This window comes from Mobula birostris, chromosome 4 (assembly GCF_030028105.1).
Source record: "Mobula birostris isolate sMobBir1 chromosome 4, sMobBir1.hap1, whole genome shotgun sequence".
Classification (NCBI taxonomy): Eukaryota; Metazoa; Chordata; class Chondrichthyes; order Myliobatiformes; family Myliobatidae; genus Mobula; species Mobula birostris.
The window spans coordinates 71,179,929-71,195,331 of NC_092373.1; the positions used below are offsets into that span (position 1 = coordinate 71,179,929).

Here is a 15,403-nt window from a genome sequence, read left to right on the forward strand (position 1 = left end):
CTGACCCGGTTCATTACCTAGTACTAGATCTAGTATGGCATTCCCCCTGATCGGCCTGTCCACATACTGTGACAGGAATCCATCCTGGACACACTTAACAAACTCTCTGCCCCATCTGAACCCTTGGAACTAATCAGGTGCCAATCAATATTAGGGAAGTTAATGTCACCCATGATAACAACCCTGTTATTTTTGCACCTTTCCAAAATCTGCCTCCCAATCTGCTCCTCTGTATCTCTGCTGCTACCAGGAGGCCTATAGAATACCCCCATCAGAGTAACTGCGCCCTTCCTGTTCCTGACTTCTACCCGTACTGACTCAAAAGAGGATCCTGCTACATTACCCACCCTTTCTGTAGCTGTAATGGTATCCCTGACCAGTAATGTGACCCCTGCTCCCCTTTTTCTGCCCTCGCTATCCCTTTTAAAGCACTGAAATCCAGGAATATTGAGAATCCATTCCTGCCCTGGTGCCAGCCAAGTCTCTGTAATGGCCACTACATCATAATTCCATGTATGTATCCAAGCTCTCAGTTCATCACCTTTGTTCCTGATGCTTCTTGCATTGAGATACACACATTTCAGCCCTTCTACCTTACTGTCTTTACACCGTTTATTCTGCTTCTCTTTCCTCAAAGCCTCTCTATATGTTAGACCTGCCTTTACTCCATGCACTTCTTTCACTGCTCTATTGATCTGGGTCCCATCCCCCTTGCAAATTAGTTTAAACCCTCCTGAACCATGCCAGCGAACCTACCTGCAAGGACGTTGCTCCCCTTCGAGTTCAGGTGCAACCAGTCCAATCTGTACAGGTCCCACCTTCCCCGGAAGAGATCCCAATGATCCAAAAATCCAAAACCCTGCTCCTGGTACCAACCCCTCAGCCATGCATTCAACTGCCATCTCCTCCAATTCTTGCCATCACTGTCACGTAGCACTGGCAGCAATCCTGAGAACGCCACCCTTGAGGTCCTGTTCTTCAGCCTTCTGCCTAGTTCCCGAAACTCTCACTTCAGGACCTCATCCCTCTTCCTGCCTATGTCGTTGGTCCCAACATGTATCACGACTTCTGGTTGCTTTCCCTCTCATACCAGGATGTCGTGCACCCAGTCAGAGACATCCCGGACCCTGGCACCCGGGAGGCAACAAACCATGCGGGTGTCCTTCTCACGTCCACAAAATCTCCTGTCTGCTCCCCTGACTATAGAGTCTCCAATGACGACAGCTCTCCTCTTCACCGTCCCATCCTTCTGCACCACCGGGTCAGACTCAGTGCTGGAGGCCCTGCCACCGTGGCTCACACCTGGTCGGTTGTCCCCGCCAACAGTATCCAGGACGGTAAACTCATTATTCAGGGGAATGTCTACAGGGGTGCTCTGCACTACCTGTCTGCTCACCTTTGCTTTCCCCCCTCTGACTGTCACCCAATGACCTGCTTCTGACAGCCTAGGTGTGACTACCTCCCTGTAGCTCTCATCTATGACTGCCTCATTCTCCCTTATGAGTTGAAGGTCATCCAGCTGCTGCTCCAGATTCCTTACACCGTCTTCCATATCGCCCAGCCGTATGCACTTCTGGCAGAAGTGACTCTGCGGGAGAGGGGAGTTCCCCCAAGACTGCCACATCTCCCATCACCGTCTCAGGAGGCATTGTAAAGACTAACTGTGAGCAAGCTTGTCCTCTGCCTCTTCTCGTCGAAGCCTCTTGAGTCAAAGCCTGAAAGCTCCACTCCTTCACTGGCCCACTCACTCACTGGCCGCTTCGCTTGAGTTATCCCTCTATTTATCTGTTTGAGCTTTTCAAAATGCTTGGTCATGCTACTTGCGTTTTTGTTATGTGTTGGTGGCATAACTAGTGGGAAGAATTCCTATTTTTATTGTCTTGGGATCATAACCTATATTTAAGTCACAAATAAGTAGGACACATTTCAAATCTTACCATCCTTATTATTATCCTTAGAGCCTAAGGAGGCTTTTTACTTGCTCAGTTGTGACTTTTGCAACTCCCACATGATTCATCTTTGTGCTGTTTCTTCATGATCCTAACTACTTGCAGATCATCTAAGGATTTGTGCTGTAAATTGTCCTTAAATAAAACTAGAAATTTAAATCTGGCAAATTTATGGCATTTTCATTAATAGATTTTGAAAGGCCAGCCCTTTTCTGTAGATGTGGGTTTGGGAGAGTTTTGTGGCTAGGGATTTTCTTGCTATACTTTTCTGTATTTACTGATTTTTAAATATATTGAGTAATCACTTTACATCCTTCTGAGATATTAGTGAGATCTGTTTGCAACAAGTTTATACTCTTTCTAATTATTTATTTCCATTGAAGATTGTTTCTGTTGTTTACCAAAAAAATACTTCCTGCAGGAATAATGGTCTTTCTTTCAGAAGTTTGAGCAATTTTTGAGATTTCAGATGAAGGGCCTTCTAAATTTCTTTGAAAGTAACAATGGAAGAAATTCAATAGCAGGGCGAACTTAAAATTCAGGTTTGCCAGAACTGGATTTTTGTGTACCTGATAATATCTCTTTTTGGAAAAACTGGAAGGTGGACCATGTATTAACCGGAAAAGGACCGTGCTTTCCTGGCATATATGATGAATAAACTCTTCTTTGGCTTCCAGCTGGATACAGGTATTGATTAATTGGCGTTTCAGTGATGAGCTCTGCTGTCTTCTTCAGCGATGATGCCTGGGTATGTCTATTTTAGTGATATTGATACTCCCATCGTCCATTCCTTTGGTTGGTTAGTCCTCATTCAGTCAGGTTTCCACTCTTTCACCCTGTTTACAATCGAATTCCACTTCTTACCTAGAGTGAGACCTTCGTATTTGTTAAAATTCTTTTCCTCTAGTTTTATTTCAATGGCTTCATTTACAAGGCTGACCCCAAAGCCACTGGCACAGTACTGTAGTTTTGAGCCGTCAAAGTCAATCCTCTGGCCGTTGCAAATGCAGTGTTCTGCTACCGCCAATTTCACCAGGTAACCTAAACAAATACACCTCCTGTGCTTCTTGATGCAAGTTTCCACCCTATGCCCTGTCTGACCAATGCATGCTGTTTTGCATTCACAGGGAATCCTGAAAATGCCAGCTGACCTACGTGGAGGACTTTGAGAAGAGGGCTCTGAATTCATCACCTTTACGCCCCAAATGCTTCTTTAGATACATTGCTGACACCTTCGTAGTGTGGCCTCATGGTCTCCAGGCCCTCCAACAGTTCCACAACCATCTGAACAGTATACATCTAAACAGTCAATTTATGATGGAGAAGAAAGTTTGCCTCCCATTCCTGGATGTTCTAATATGACAGAAACCAGACAGTACCCTCAGACATGACACCTAGCAGAAACCCACCCACACAGACAAGTACCTCAGCAATAACAGCCACCATCATGTATCCCAACATAGAGTGATCCTTTCTGCTTTGATTAACTGTGTGAAAACTACTTTGAACCTGAAGCGTCTCCCTGAGGAAATAAGATGATTACACACGACGTTCCTATGGAATGGTTACAAGGTGAAGGAAATCAATTGAGCCTTTAAAAGGGTTGAGAGAAAAGGCAGGAAAACTGGCTATGAGGGAGGAACTCATTGCTACTGCCTTCTCTTCTGTATATTTCCATGGTTTCTGGAAGAATTACCAGGATCCTGAAAAAATACTGGAGTAATACCATCCACAAACCCATAAGTCATAGCTTATGTGGGTCGAAGATGACCGCGGACTTAGGTTGGCTGGTGGTTACAGGATTCCCTGTGAATCAGAGCAGTGTATATCGGCCAGATGAGACAGACGGTAGAAACCTACATCAAGGAGCACAGGAGGTGTATCCATTTGGGTTACCCAGAGAATATCTGATGTACCCAGGCATTATTCCTGAAGAAGATGGCAGAGTTTTTCATCAAAATGTCAGATATAATCGATACCTGTACCCAGCTGGAAACCTGAGAAGAGTTTATGTATTAACCAGGTTGATGATATTTAAGAAATTAAGATAGTTAAGATGATTCTTAAGAAATTCGTTCCTAGTTGGCAGTGGTAAGTTGTTGCCTTGCAATCTATCCCTGAAATTTACTCCTTTAATGGAATAAATTTCAGTGGCAGAGTACCAAGTGCAAGTATAGGAAGATTTAGCACTGCCAACTGGGAATGAATTTCCAGATATTAATGTTATATTCCTTTCAATCTGTCTGATCGGAAAGGAAATGGCAGAAGATGTTTGTTAACTAAATTCAAGATTACCGATACTGACTCTATTTCCATTCTGTATCACATTCTGTATCACATTCTTTCACATTCTTTATCATAGAATAGGTTTCATTGCCGGGTCCTGTACGATGAAGATTTTGCCTCTGTACCAAGCAGAGCCCACCTGCAGCTGGAAGAGGATGTAGAAATTCGCCTGGATGATGAAGTAGAGCTGGTCAAAGTCCCTGTGCCTGAGTTTGAAGGTGGTGACGCTGCCAATATCATCCATGACTTCTACCAAGTGAGTACCGTGCCAGATGTACAAGCTTATACAAACCTACAAGTAATTTGGTGGTGAAAATCTAACAATAAAATAATATTGTAGTAAGAACAAAAACAATAACATTCCATTATCATATTGTTTGTGCTTACCAGTCTTTGAATAGAGGCCTGGATTCCATGTATCTCTATGGTGATATAGACCATCCTTGGGTAACGAATGGGTTCCATTTTTATGGACATCTATAAGTTGGAAAATACATACAAATCACACAAAATGATGCTACTGTCCCTGTTCTTTTCTGCGGGTGAGCGGATGAGGGATTGTTACTGTCCCTGTCTTTCTGCGGGTGAGGGAGTCGGGGATTGTTACTGTCCCTGTCTTTCTGCGGGTGAGGGAGTCGGGGATTGTTACTGTCCCTGTCTTTCTGCGGGTGAGGGAGTCGGGGATTGTTATTGCTGCCATCTGATTCCTAAATGGACATGGAACCCTGGGACACGACCTCACTTTTTTAATGTACATTATTTCTGTTTTTTGCACGTTTTTTAATCTATTCAATATACGTATGCTGTAATTGATTTACTTATTTATTAGTATTATTTTTATTTTATTTTTTCTCTTCCATATAAAATTGCTGCTGCTAAGTGAACAAATTTCACATCACATGCTAGTGATAATAAACCTGACTCTGATTCTAATTCTGATTTTTCTGCGAGGGAGTCAGGGATTGTTATTGTCAGTGTTCTTTTTTCTGCGAGTGAGGGAGTCAGGGATTGTTTTTGCCGCTGTTTTTTTCCATGGGGAGGGGTGGAGATTTGATGCTATTGTTGCTGTGTTTTTTCTGCAGGGGAGGAAGTGAGAGATTTTTGGGGTCTGTTAGTTTTATTTCTTTTCGTTTTTGTGTCGGGAGGGGGAGTTGATGACTTTTCTTTCATCAAATCCCATGGTCTTTAATTCATGGCTCTTTGGAGAAGGGAAATCTCAGAGTTGTATGGTACATGCATACTTTGTCAATAAAATGAACCTTTGGACCTTCTAATTATTAGAAGTGGATAGAGGGAGGAAACTAGTTCTGCTATCCATACAAATGAACATGCGTCAGATGTTTGAATAATACAGGAGCTTGTTCATTTCTGTGGTCTTCATAAATCAGCAGCATGTAACCTAGGGACAGCTTAAACAAATAATCTGTGCTGCACTGGAAGGGCACAAGCTCACTGGATCATTTTAAAACCTTTGCCTCAATGTATTTCCTAAACTTAGCTAAGTATGAGGAATGTTAAAACTACAGTGAGTAGACAGGTAAGGTGCAAGGGAGATCACGAGTTCACCTTTGTTGTATAAGAGGTCCATTCTAGAGTTGTAGGGTGAGATATTCACTACATTTTGAGATTATACACAAGGCTTTACATGCTGGGTCTTGAGTTTCAGGACCATTTAAGAAATTTACAAGTAACAAGGAAGGAGTTTCCACTTAATTAAGGTATAAACTTGTGAATTAATTTGTTAGATCTTATCTACAATACAGATGGTCATTTGGCAGCAGGAGAGAAAATGATTTCTAAACTGAAAGCAGTATTTGCTTTTCCTCACAGAGTTTGACTGCTTACCATGACCTCTCTTTGGATAGATGTTATATCATTGAACTCAACAGAACCATCATTTTGCCACCTCGCAATCTCTGGGAGCTGCTGGCCAAAATGAAAGTAAGTTTATTGTTTTGCCCGTAAGGATACTATAAAAAATGTTCTGCCTGGTAGTAATAGAGTGGACTTTCAGCTGCGCACTCACAGATGAATGAAAACAAGTGTTCTCAATAGCAGGCTGCTTATGCACAATGTCAGCTTTCTCCCAGGTGCTGGAAGCTGAAGACTTGAAAAATTACCTCAAGATTTTCGGACCAAAATGTCATTGAAAGATACAATATGGAAACATATTGATGCAGAGAATCTGGGCTGAGCACTAAACACCCATTTTACACTGATCCTTTACCCAGTCATGCCATTAACTCCCTTAGATCCTTCCATTTATCTGTGCCTAGTTGCCAATTAACGTAGCAAACTAGTTGAGCCATGTGGCATCAGCTATAGCATCTGCACTATTGTACCTGGCCCTTGTATTGTGCTTATATATTCCTTTGTTTTACTGATGACGTTGACCTGTTGTCCAGGTATCAGCTAGGCCATGTTCTCTTCTCGCTACTACTATTGGACAAGGATGTACAGGAGTCTTGGGTCCCACTCTTACCAGGTTCAGGAACGGTTATTACCATACAATCATCAGGCTCCTGACCCAACAGGGATAACTTCACTCACCTGAACACTGAACTAACTCCATGATCTGTAGATTCATTTTCATGTTCTCAGTATTACTTATTTACATTTTATTATTTGCATGATTTGCATTTTTGAAAAACTATACATAAAGAATGATTTGTCTTATACAATTGTTGATTGTCACTCATTCTTTATGTATAGTTTTTCAAAAATTCTATTGTATTTCTTCATTTTCCAGTAAACACGTACAAGAAAATGAATTTCAAGGTAGTATATGGTGATGTATACGTGCTTAGATAATAAATTTACTGTGACATTGACTTGAGTATAATTAGAAGTACAAGTATTATTTTAACTGTTCACTATCCCAATATGATTCCTCAATGCAGTTGTTTAAAGACATGTGATAACAATGTCATAGCAGTCTTTCATCTGTATGACATTTCTGGGATGCTGCTAATCCTGAAGACAGAGTGAGTGGTTGGGAAGCTCCAGGGGCTGATGTCACATTGAGCATGAAAGATGATATTGTGGTCATTTCAATCCCAAGACATCACTGCAGGAGTTCTTCAGGGTAGTGTCCCAGACCAAACATCTTTAAGTAGCTCATCAAAGAATTTTACTCCAGCATAAAAGTCAGAAACGGAAATGTTGAATTTTCCTGTTTCAGTTAACCTACACTCCTGATATTCTTCCGCTCACTGGTTCACCTTTCCCATCTACCCCACTGACCCCCACTCTCCTTTACCCCCAGTCTGGTTCCACCTACCAGCCTTACTCCCACTGTTCCTGATACAGGGTCTCAACCCAAAATGTCAACATACACAGTATTCAACTTTGAATTGATAAAAGTTTATGCTACACAGGTGACAGCTATGGCATCTTCAACAGAGAGACTATAACCATTTATTCTGTGAATAAATGGCATTACCATTGTTAAATCTCCCATCATCACCATCCCGAAAGTCACTACTGAACAATAACATAGCTCTGCCAGCCACACAAATTCTGCAGTTATGCAGGCAGGTTACAGGCTGACTCTCCAAAACCTTTCCACCGTCAGACATCCAGAGCTTATCACTTTAATCAATCACTCTCTGCACTACAGGTACTGTATTCAAAAATCAAGTTTCAAAGTCTTCTTCAATACCACCATCGGATCCTGTGATTTCTAAACACTCAGCATGTGTTCTGCAAGATACAACTGTAATGAATTGGAAATAAGCTATATCATTATCATTGCTGGCTCATAATCCTGGCATTCACTAACTAGAAGCATCCTTTGAACACCTTCTCAAGAAGGATTGCAACAGTTTAGTAAAATGGCTCACCACTACCTTCTTAAAGACACTTCATAAATAGGCAATAATGTCTGACGTTGCTGTATCTTTCTTTTCCAATATTCTTATTAATTTACATATAAAAATACAGAGTACAGGAAAAAAAATATATATCAATACATTACACTAAATCGCATATAAAGACTCCTTACCCTATACTCATACAGGTCAATTAATTTGTAACATTGAAATATAGTAATTTTATTAAATAAAAAAATCTAACCCACTACCAAGACTGAAGCTGATTAGTAAAGAAAAAAGGGAAAAAAAAAATTGGTCATCTGTGCTTTAACAACGAATCAAAGGTTTTGAAAATAATTCAGAAAAGGTCCCCAGAATGTTTGAAAGTCTTGACTCGATTCAGAGATTGAGCATCGAATCTTCTCTAAATTTAAATATGACATCAACACATAACCATTGGGCGTGAATAAGAGGGGCCGCATCTTTCCATTTAAGCAAGAGCGTCCTTCTGGCCATAAGAGACATAAGAGCCAAAATGTGCTAGTCAGATGACTCCAAAATAATATCCTTTCCTCCAACAATACCAAATAAAGCGGTCAAAGGATTAGGCTTAAAGTTTACTGTAAAAAGTATCGAGAAAGTTTGAAATACTTCTTTCCAATATTTTCCAAGATTTGGACATGTCCAAAACATACGAATGAGTGAAACTTCTCCATTATTACATTTATCACAGTACGGAGATATATCTAAATAAAAACGAGACAACTTATTCTTGGTCATATGGGCCCTATGGACCAGTTTAAATTGTAGGAGAGTGCTTGCTGTATCTCATGAATGACAAAATGCAAGTTAATATTAAAAATCAGAGGATTTCATGAATCACAGGAAATCATTAATTTGCCACTGTCTGCTCTTTTTAAGACAAACATGAGTACTAACTTCAGAACAAATTATCTCAATATAATGGCCTGTACTATTATCGCTTCTTTCCAGTTAATGATCCCATTTTTAAAATCTTCACAGCTAGGAACCTATCTGCCTCAGACTTACATAATTCAGGAGGAGATGGAAGTGACAGAACAAATCAACAATGTGCACCAGCTGGGTTCCTTCATCCGCCATCTGTGCAGTGGAAAGAAAACATACAAACTGAAACGCAAGAGTATTCAGAGAAGTGAGTGATGCAGTTTTTTTTACATTGTTGCCCCAGAACACTTTCATGATCTTGCTGTACAAAATGCATTCATCTGAGTGGTATGTGCTGATCTGACATTTACTGATCAAAAATAAATTGGATAAGGAAGATCAAGTGCTGATTTAATTCTTTGAATTTCTTCTGCAAACTTGCTCTAATATTGCTTAGCAAACTAATAGTACTACTGGTACCCACTAAAAACGCCCAGCAAATCTGGTAATCAGCCTACTGATTTAAAGTGTTGTCATGCTATGACTGTAGAGCTTTTCACTTTCACTAAACATCTGAAATCAAAGTTATTGAAGCAGCTTTAATAAGGACTTTTTTTTAAGGGACAAGAAGACAACTGAACCAGATTGGAAGTAAACTGGGCCTAATTTAGTAGTTGGTGCAGAACATGCATTGAGAAATCGTCATACAGCATGGGTCCTTCAGCCCATCAAGTCTGTTCTAGTCACCCAACTCCCAATTTCAAGTATGATCTAAAGAAACTTGTCCGCCAGACCTGTTTGATTTCCCATTAACTTGAAGGGTAAACTGCAAAAAGTTATATTGGTACTGTGAAGAAAGAAAGGGAAGTGAAGGCTTTTTATTAATAGAAGTACAGATCCTCCTAGGTTATGACAGGGTTCCTTTCCTGTGAACTGTTCATAATCTGAACAGATTATGTGTTGAAAGTGTACCCATAAACCTTGTTCCTGCATGTCAGAAGATGCCCATAGCCATCAGCAACTCCATCCCACATCTCCCAAATGCCACTTTAGTCAGGTATTCATAAACTGGGGAGAACTTGTAACTTTAAAATATCTGTTGGCTAATTTTTTTCCTGATGAAGAACAGTTTAGTGTGCAACCTTCTTTGGGGAAAAAATATATGCTCATAACTATGTTGCCTTGCAGCTTCTTTAGAGAACTGGCTGCTGTATTATTCAGCTGTCAGGTGTCACTTGGCAATGAGAATGGGACAACTGGGTGAGTTAGGCAGAGCTGCTATTGATAGGCTTCTTTGATCCCTTTCAGACTGGGACTGAAGGAGGCATTGCCTGAACACGTGATCTTGTATATCCCAGAGAAACTGACCATTTGACTGAAGTTCCTGGGCAGTTTGCTGCAGATCAGAAGTGGTATTTTGTATACAGTGTAGGAATTTACAACAATCTAAATTTAAAGCTGGACTGTCATCCTTTAACATGGGGTGAGCACTAAGTATTCCCTGATCTACAGTGCTGTGCAAAAATCTTAGGCCCCCTATCTATATATATGTGCCTAAGACTTTTGCACAGTATTGTAGTAATTTTAGCAACTCTGCTGCCGCCACAAAAACAACGAACAAATCTCATGACGTATGTGAGTGATGCTAAACTTGATTCTGATATGGGCCTCTATTGTGGACTGAGAGTGGTAAGTGGGCAGGAAGAGGGGAATTATAGTTGGGAAGAGGGGAAGGGAGTGGGAAGCACCAGAAAGACATTCTGCATTGATCAATAAACCAGTTGTTTGGAATGGCATGACTTTGCCTGGTGTCTTGGCGCTGGGTGTGTCTGCACCTGTATCAACCCCTCTCCTTTGCATCTGTCCCACACCCCTCCCACGGTGCTCCACGAACACCATTCCCAACATCCTTTGCTCCTGCCAGATTTACAAACCCATGTTCACAAATACAGTATTGTGCAAAAGTCTTAGGCACCCTAGCTGTATAGATGTACCTAAGACTTTTGCACAGAACTGTACTTAATCTCCTTCATCTCATTATGTCTCACACAATCACAACTTTGATGAGCTTAGAGTGTGGATCAGTACTTGGAGCTATTATGTTGTGGCCATTACAGAGACTTAGATGGCTCAGGGGCAGGAATGGTTATTTTGAGTGCCTGACTTTAGATGTTTCAGAAAGGACAGGGAGGGAAGCAAAAGAGGTGGGGGTGGGGTGGCATTGTTGATCAGAGATAGTGTCACGGCTGCAGAAAAGGAGGAAGTCATGGAGGGATTGTCTACGGAGTCTCTGTGGGTAGAAGTTAGGAATAGGAAGGAGTCAATAACTTGACTGGGTGTTTTTTATTGACCACCAATAGTAATAGGGACATCAAGGAGCAGAGAGGGAGACAGATTCTGGAAAAGAGTAATAATAACAAAGTTGTTGTGGTGGGAGATTTTAATTTCCCAAATATCGATTGGCATCTTCCTAGAGCGAGGGGGTTAGATGGGGTGGAGTTTGTTAGGTGTGTTCAGGAAGGTTTCTTGACAGTATGTAGATAAGCCTACAAGAGAAGAGGCTGTACTTGACCTGGTATTGGGAAATTAACCTGGTCAGGTGTCATATCTCTCAGTGGGAGAGCATTTTGGAGATAGCGATCACAATTCTTCTTCCTTTACCATAGTATTGGAGAGGGATAGGAACAGACAAGTTAGGAAAACATTTAATTGGGGTAAGGGGAAATAAGCATAAATTGGAAACATGTTCTCAGGGAAACGTACGGAAGAAATGTGGCAAATGTTCAGGGGATATTTGTGTGGAGTTATGCATAGATATGTTCCAATGCGACAGGGAAAGGATGGTAAGATACAGGAACCGTGGTGTACAAAGGCTGTTGTAAATCTAGTCAAGAAGAAAAGAAGAGCTTACAAAAGGTTCAAAAAACTAGTTAATGATAGAAATCTAGAAGGTTATTAGCAGGAAGGAGCTTAAGAAAGAAATTAAGAGAGCCAGAATGGGCCATGAGATGCCTTAGCAGACAGGATTAAGGAAAACCCCAATACATTCTACAAGTATGTGAAGAGCAAGAGGATAAGATGTGAGAGAATAGGACCAATTAAGTGTGACAGTGGAAAAGTGTGTATGGAGCCCGAGGAGAAAGCAGAGGTACTTAATGAATACCTTGCTTCAGTATTCACTACGGGAAAGGGTCTTGGCAATTGTAGGAATGACTTATAGCAGACTGAAAAGCTTGAGCATGTACATATTAGGAAAGAGGATGTGCTGGAGCTTCTGGAAAGCATCAAGTTGGATAAGTCACCGGGACCAGACGAGATGTACCCCAGGCTACTGTGGGAGGTGAGGGAGGAGATTGCTGAGCCTCTGGCAATGATCCTTGCATCATCAATAGGGTCGGGAGAGGTTCCAGAGGATTGGAGGGTTGCGGATATTGGTCCCTTATTCAAGAAAGAGAGTAGAGATAGCCCAGGAAATTATAGACCAGTGAGCCTTACTTCAGTGTTTGGTAAGTTGATGGAGAAGATACTGAGGGGCAGGATTTATGAACATTTAGAGAGGCATAATATGATTAGGAATAGTCAGTGTGGCATTGTGAAAGGCAGAGCGTGCCTATTTAGCCTGATTGAATTTTTTGAGGATATGACTAAACACATTGATGAAGGTGGAGTAGTAGATGTAGTGTATATGGATTTCAGCAAAGCATTTGATAAGGTACCCCATGCAAGGCTTATTGAGAAAGTAAGAAGGCATGGGATCCAAGGGGACGTTGCTTTGTGGATCCAGAGCTGGCTTGCCCACAGAAGTGGTTGTTGACGTGTTATATTCTGCATGGAGGTCGGTGACCAGTGGTGTGCCTTGGGGATCTGTTCTGGGACCCCTACTCTTCGTGATTTTTATAAATGAACTGGATGAGTAAGTGGAGGGATGTGTTAGCGAATTTGCTGATGACACAAAGGTTGGGGGTGTTGTGGATAGTGTGGAGGGCTGTCAGCGGTTACAGTGGGATATTGATAAGGATGCAAAACTGGACTGAGAAGTGGCAGATGGAGTTCAACCCAGATAAATGTGAGCTGATTCATTTTGGTAGGTCAAATATGATAGCAGAATATAGTATTCATGGCATGACTCTTGGCAGTGTGGAAGATCAGAGGGATCTTGGGGTCCGACTCCACAGAACACTCAAAGTTGCTGTGCAGGTTGACTCTGTGGTAAGAAGGCATATGGTGCATTGGCCTCCATCAATCGTGGAATTAAATTTAGGAGTCGAGAGGTAATGTTGCAGCTGTTTAGGACCCTGGTCAGACCCCACTTGGAGTACTGTACTCAGTTCTGGTCGCATCACTACAGGAAGGATGTGGAAACCATAGAAAGGGTGCAGAAGATATTTACAAGGATGTTGCCTGGATTGGAGAGCATGCCTTCTGAGAATAGGTTGAATGAACTCGGCCTTTTGTCCTTGGAGCGACGGAGGATGAGAGGTGACCTGATAGAGGTGTATAAGATAATGAGAGGCATTGATCGTGTGGATAATCAGAGGCTTTATCCAGGGCTGAGATGGCTAGCACGAGAGGGCACAGTTTTAAGGTGCTTGGAAGTAGGTACAGAGGAGATGTCAGGGAGAAGTTTTTTACGCAGAGTGGTGAGTGCGTGGAATGGGCAGCTGGTGACGGTGGTGGAGAAGGATACTATAGGGTCTTTTAAGAGACTCTTGGATAGATACATGGAGCTTAGAAAAATAGAGGGCTCTGGGTAACCCCAGGTAATTTCTAAAGTAAGGACATGTTTGACACAGCTTTGTACGCTGAAAGGCCTGTGCTGTGCTGTATGTTTTCTATGTTTCTATGTAACTATAGTTGTTGATTACTATGTGTATTGTGAGGGAGTTATCAGCAAATATGAAAGAAGAACAAAAATAATGCTAAAGTAATCTCTTCAAAAGTAAACATTTCTAGTTGAGCCTTGCCTCTGAAAGCTGGATGGTGAATTTAATTCCTAGAAAAAACCAGCAACATCTCTTATGTGTTTCAGCCATTGAGAAGCGTGCAATCAAGGACTGCCATCGTATACGACACCTTGTGAACACATTTGTCATTGAAACATCCATCTGTGACAAGGACTGAAGTTGTGAAGCCAACAACCCCCTGTTAACTCTACTATTCAAGGCACAGCTGCTTTAAGTTACTTGTGCGTTCAACGTTAATGATGTATTAGTTTGCTGCACTCTTTTTCACATCTTTGTGGTGGTTCAGTAATGCTATTACTTAAGTAGTGATAAAAATACTTTAATATTGCATTCGGTGCTCTTTGCAGTTTAACAGATTTTATGCTGAAGAACAAGTCAGAACACAGATTGTCTTTCATTCATCTCTTAACACTGCATGGCTAACAGTATCAAAAGTTTGAATTAGGGGTATGCATTTTACTGTATCATTAAAATGTTTCAATTTACAATAAGCAAAGGGGTGGAAATTCATTCTTGATGAAATACACAACCAAGTTGTGCTTGGAGGTAATTTCTCTGCTTCTGACTTTTACCATTCTATTGATTCAAACAGAAGAGACTTGCAGAAGCAGAAGAGACTTGCAGAAGCAGAAGATAATACAGACAGTTCTATGTTGTGTGTTTAACACAACTAAACTGAGGATCAATTTCTGCCCCTCAGGTAACAAAATAAAACACATTAAAGAAAGAGAAATGTACATTTCAGCCAAAGAAGTGTCGTGTGCATTTAGACTGTAAACACAACATAACAGCAAATAACTGAGAGAATAAAATTTCTTGAATCAAAAAGTAGAGGCTTTGTTTCATGTCTCAAACTCCTCATAGTTTTAGTGGACTTTTGTTCTCCTCATTGAACAGATTGTTGAAACAACTGCATTGTCATGGGAGGTACTCGGGACAGTTTAAACTAGTTTGACAGGGTGATAGGAACCAAAGCACCATGTTTGAAAGTAGAGGATTTGAGAGGAAGGTAGATTCTGGAGCAAGGTAACAGACACAGTCGGATGGACAGGTTGCAGTGTGTGCATTTTAAAATGAGTATTATGGGTGAGGGTAATGGACCAAGCATTGATCAGTACGTGGAATTATGACTTTGTGGCCATAGCAGAAACTTGATCGGTAGAAGGACCGAAATGAATGCTTAATGTTCAAAGGTTTTGATGTTTTAGAAAAGTTAGAGAGGGCAGTAAAAGTGGGAGGGAATTACACAATTAATGAAGGACAATATCACAGCTGTTCTCAGATGGGACATAGTGGATGGCTCATTCACTGCTCCTAAATGGGTAGATCTCAAAAATAAGAGAAGTATATTCATTCTGATGGAATTATTCTACAGACCCTTGAATAACCACTGGGATGTGCAGGCAGATTAGGGAAAGTTGTAAAAACAATGGGGTTGTTTTGCACTTTACTGCTGCCACAAAACAACAATTTTCACAAATTTAGT

At 41.2% G+C, this 15,403-nt stretch overlaps 1 protein-coding gene across 2 annotated transcripts in view; it reads left to right on the forward strand.

Annotated features, from left to right (window-relative positions):
* LOC140196391 (integral membrane protein 2C-like) overlaps positions 1-14,748 on the forward strand; it is a 59,252-nt gene extending 44,504 nt beyond the window's left edge. Inside the window, exons 3-7 of one of the 2 annotated variants that reach the window (XR_011885694.1) lie at positions 4,312-4,491; positions 6,066-6,176; positions 9,071-9,221; positions 13,983-14,138; positions 14,510-14,748. Coding sequence is in view for 1 of the 2 variants with exons in the window: in XM_072255515.1 (XP_072111616.1) it covers positions 4,312-4,491; positions 6,066-6,176; positions 9,071-9,221; positions 13,983-14,074 (534 nt within the window). In the remaining variant the exon portion in view is untranslated. Of the gene's footprint in view, positions 1-4,311; positions 4,492-6,065; positions 6,177-9,070; positions 9,222-13,982 lie in introns of both variants that reach the window. The other variant, XM_072255515.1, reaches the window with a different exon arrangement.
* Positions 14,749-15,403: the final 655 nt, after the last annotated feature.